Raw genomic sequence first — 4,646 nt, forward strand, 5'->3', positions numbered from 1 at the left:
TCAAGGGCTCATGAGGGAGGGGGGAGCAGGGAGGGAGGGGAAAAATGAGGAGCTGATGCCAGGGGCTTAGGTGGAGAGCAAATGTTTTGAGAATAATAAGGGCAATGAATGTACTTTACACAAATGTGCTTTACACAATTGATGTATGTATGGATTGTGATAAGAGTTGTATGATCCCCTAATAAAACGATTTTTAAAAAAAGAAAACAACAAAAAAAGAATTATCGAACTAAAAATAAATAAATAAAATGATGATGGCAACATATGTACGAATGTGCTTGACATCATGGATGGATGTATAGATTGTGATAAGAGCTGTACGAGTCCCCAATAAACTGATTTTTAAAAATGTTTTTCCTACTATTAGCAATGATAAAAATAAAAAGCTCTTATAAATAAAAAAAGGAAGACAAAGTAAAATATTGTAATGAAATGTGCGAAAACCTACAGTTAGAAAATCAAAAAGGAAGAGCATGCTCAGCTTCTCTTAAACTGAAAGAATTCAAGAAAAAGTTCAAGCCTCAATCTTTAGAATTGAAAGATTTTATGGGCAAAACATTGACTGGTATAGGAAACGTCAAAAGAAGATGGAAAGACTGCACAGTCACTGCACCAAAAAGCTGGCTGAGATTCCTCCACTTCAAGTGGTAGCACTGGAGCAACAACCAATGGTGCTGAAAGAAAAAGTCCAAGCTGCACTGAAGACATCAGTCAAATACAAGCTTCCAGGAATTGACTGAATTTGATAGAATACCTATTGCAATGGTGCAATGAGCTGATGAAGCACTGGAAGCACTCGTTGGTCAATGCCAATCAATTTGGAAAACAGCTCCCTGGCCAACTGACTGGACAAGATCCATCTGTGTGTCCATTCCAAAGAAAGGCAACCTAACAGAATGAGTGAAATGCAGAGCAGTATCATTGATATCATATGCTAGTAAAATTATGCTGAAGATCATTCAACCATGTTTCCAGCAGTACACTAACAGGTGGCTGACAGAAATTCAGGCAAGGTTCAGAAAAGGATATGGACCAAGGGATATCATTGCTAACATCAAATGAATTTTAGTTGACAGCAGAGAATACCAGAAAGATGTTAACTTGTTTTTTATTGACTATGACAAGGCATTGGACTATATAGAATCTATATAATATAATCTATAGATGATCTATAGATCTATATTATATATCTATATTATATATAGATCTATAGTACAGATCTATATGATCTATGTTATCGATCATAACAAACTATGTCCTGAAAAGTGACCTTAGTCCTCAAAGTAACATACTTGCTTTTCAACACTTTACAGAAGTCTTGTGCAGCAGATTTATCCAAAACAATGCATCATTTGATCTCGTGACCGTTGCTCCCATGAGCATTGAAAAAAATGGGAATTCCAGAATACTTAATTGTGCTCATGTGGAATTTGTACGCGAATCAAGAGACAATTGTGAGAACAGAACAAGGGAATATTGAATGGCTTATAATCAGGAAAAATCTGCATTAGAGTTGTATCCTCTCAATCTGTATGTTTAGCAGTTAATCTGAGAAGCTGGATTATGTGAAGAAGAACGTGTTATCAGGATTGGAGGAAGGTTCATTAACAACCTTCAATATGCAGATGACACACCCAAGCTTGATAAAAGTGAGAAAGACTTGAAGCACTTGCTAATAAAGATCAAGCAGTGTAGCCTTAAATATGGATTACAACTCAATGTAAAAGAAAACCAAAATCTTCACAACTGAACCAATCGGTAACATCATACTAAACAGAGAAAAGCTTGAAGTTGTCTAGGAGTTCATGTTGCCTGGATCCACAATCAATGCTCATGGAAACAGCAGTCAGGAGATCAAAGGATCAAAATCTGCTGCCCAAGATCTCTTTAAAATGCTGAAAAGCAAGGATGTTACTCTGAGGACTAAGATGTGCTAGCCCCAAGCCAGGGTATTTTCAATTGCCTCATATGCATGAGAAAAGTTGATGTTGAATAAGGACATTCAATTTGAAGACTGAAGAGCCATCAATACATTTGAATTATGTTGCTGTCGAAGAATATTTAAAGGACCAAAGGCTGCCAAAAGAACTAACAAATCTTTCTTGGAATAAGTTCAGCCACAATGTCCCTTAGGAGCCAGAATGGAGCAAGGAAGACTTTGTCTCACATACTTTGGACATGTTATCTGGAGAGACCAGTCCCTGGGAATGGACATCACGCTGGGTTTAGAAGAGAGGCAGGAAAAAGAGAATGAAATAGACTGACACAGTGGCTACAACAATGCGTTCAAACACAACAGCCGTGAGGATGGTACATAAGGTCACTATGGGTCACAAGGGACTCCACAGCACCTAACAACAACATGTTCATTTAAACTTTTTCACCCCAATATTAACTCTGCAGAAAGAAATAAACCCTGAGCAGGTTTAGCCACCAGCAGCCTGGGTATGGTCCCTTAGGCACTATCATGACTCCAGCTTCAGGACTAGGAGCTCCAAAGACACATGGCACAATGGTGACTTACCTTAGGCCGAGTGTCCACGACATAGATGAAGTTGCTTCCCGGATTGGCCTTCCTGATGGCCTGAAGCATCTGCTCATCCTCCAGGCACCGGGCACTGAAGCCGGACAGCGGCTGGCTGCTCCGGCAGATGGAGGCCTGGCAGAGAGACACCGCAATACCACAGTCAGGCAGCAGGGCCATTGGACTAGAGACTCTAGGCATAGCAAATGGACAAAGAGTGCCTCGGTTTACTTACACCTCCCACCAATTTATGAAAATACCATGATTCCACCTTCAGGAAAGAAAAGTTTGCTTATTGTTAGTGCGGACCAGAGACACCAGGGCATGGCAAGCAGTGCAAAGCCTCTCTGTGTGAGGAATTAGGAAATGTGAGGGTATTTAAGCAGGATCCAAATTAGAAATGACTTTTCCTTCTTTTGCACTGATATTACTTCATTTTCCTGTTGAAGATAGAAATATAAACTAAACTACTCTTCTAAAATGTTTTGACACTATCAAATCCAGAGTATAGGAAACACACACACACACTGTATGCTTTTCTATTATTTTACTAGTATGTTAAAGATGATCAGAATACTGAAAACATTTCAATTCTATACCGAAAACATTCACTTTGATGCAATCAAGTGGCTAGGTGAGGTAATGTTTCAAAACAAGTTGTTACATTTTTGTGTGTGCATCAGATTTCTGGAATCAGTCCACATTCTATTCTACAGCTTCACTATCCTGCAATTTGGACTCAGTATTTTGGACAGCCACAAACTGTCTCGACAGGCTTACATGCTGCTATGAAGCCATCTGCGTGTCAGTGGAGCGTCCCCCAGAAGAAGAGGGAAGAGCAGTCGGAATAGAAGGACATGGATGTGTAAGCTAATTGCCTCTTTGGACAACTATTGCCTTCTTTTCCACAAGAACAAAAGAACTGGATGGTACACAACTACCCTTATTGAACGTTTCGAGTAAAGATTCTATGGAACAATCTTGATCAAAAGGGGAAATAAAATAAGTGAAAAATAAAAGACGGGGAAGGCAGGAATGGCTATTCATTCTGTTTTGCATAAGGCCGCCGTGGGTCAGACCTGGCTCGATGACACCTAACAATAACAACAAGGCCATTTGTATCATATAATCTGAACTGATGCATGCTTCAAGCTCCGCTTCCAAGTCCCACGGCCTCTCATTTGCCCGTGAACAACAGGGCTTTCAACTCCTGTAAAGAGTTAGCCATCTCAGGAACCCACAGGGGTTCTGATGCATGCTTCAAACTCCGCTTCCAAGTCCCACGGCCTCACATTTGCCCGTGAACAACAGGGCTTTCAACTCCTGTAGAGTTAGCCGTCTCAGGAACCCACAGGGGCAGTTCTACCCTGTCCTACAGGGTGGCTGTGAGTCGTCATTGATTCAATGGCAGTCAGTTTGGAGCTTGTAATATTAACCAAGGTAACTATGGAGGCACCGTGGATTACACATTGGGCTGCCAGCCACAAGGCTGGTGGTACAAACCCACCAGCTGCTCCAAGAGAGAAGGATGAGGCGTTCTGCTCCCATAAAGATGTAACAGTCTCAGAAACCTGTTGGATCACTGTGAGTCACAATCAACTTGATGGAAATTTCTCAAGCTCCACCTGCAACATTAATCATGTCATCTCATCATGAGAGACTGCGTGTCTCCTTGAGTGGGGCGTGGTATTTTCACCCTGAAATGTGGTATTCTTACTCAGAAGCAGCGTTTCTGTTGATCAGGAATGCTGATTCTAAAATGCCTAAATCACAAAAGGAAAGAAAGACCAGGAAAGGTCTAAAATTTTTAAGTTTCCTTTTTATCAAGGAGCTCTTGTCTAATGGGTGGGTTTGGATGAACAATGGTAACATGACAACTGCCCGACGTCTCAGAAGGATGATTGACAGTGTTTTTCTCTCTCTCTCTCTCTTTTTTTTTTTTGGTGTTTTGCTGTTGTTTGGTTGGTTTTAGAGTAGTTTTTGTTTTTGTTTTTAATTTCTTTTTAATTTGTCATAATAAGGCCACTAAAGTTAAACTAGAGAATTTCATAACTCATAGACAAGTAGAACGGATTCTGGGCTCCCACTTAATTCTAGCCCCAATCCAAGTACAGTTAATTCT

At 40.4% G+C, this 4,646-nt stretch overlaps 1 protein-coding gene across 2 annotated transcripts in view; it reads right to left on the reverse strand.

Annotated features, from left to right (window-relative positions):
• Positions 1-4,646, reverse strand: part of MTMR7 (myotubularin related protein 7) — a 154,563-nt gene that overhangs the window by 59,151 nt on the left and 90,766 nt on the right. For both annotated transcript variants that reach the window (XM_004696168.3, XM_045286553.1), the window contains exon 6: positions 2,525-2,659. In XM_004696168.3, the coding sequence (XP_004696225.2) occupies positions 2,525-2,659 (135 nt within the window). The remainder of the gene's footprint in view (positions 1-2,524; positions 2,660-4,646) is intronic.

Source organism: Echinops telfairi, unplaced genomic scaffold (assembly GCF_000313985.2).
Source record: "Echinops telfairi isolate 266 unplaced genomic scaffold, ASM31398v2 ScPeMD7_9;HRSCAF=40, whole genome shotgun sequence".
NCBI classification, from domain to species: Eukaryota; Metazoa; Chordata; class Mammalia; order Afrosoricida; family Tenrecidae; genus Echinops; species Echinops telfairi.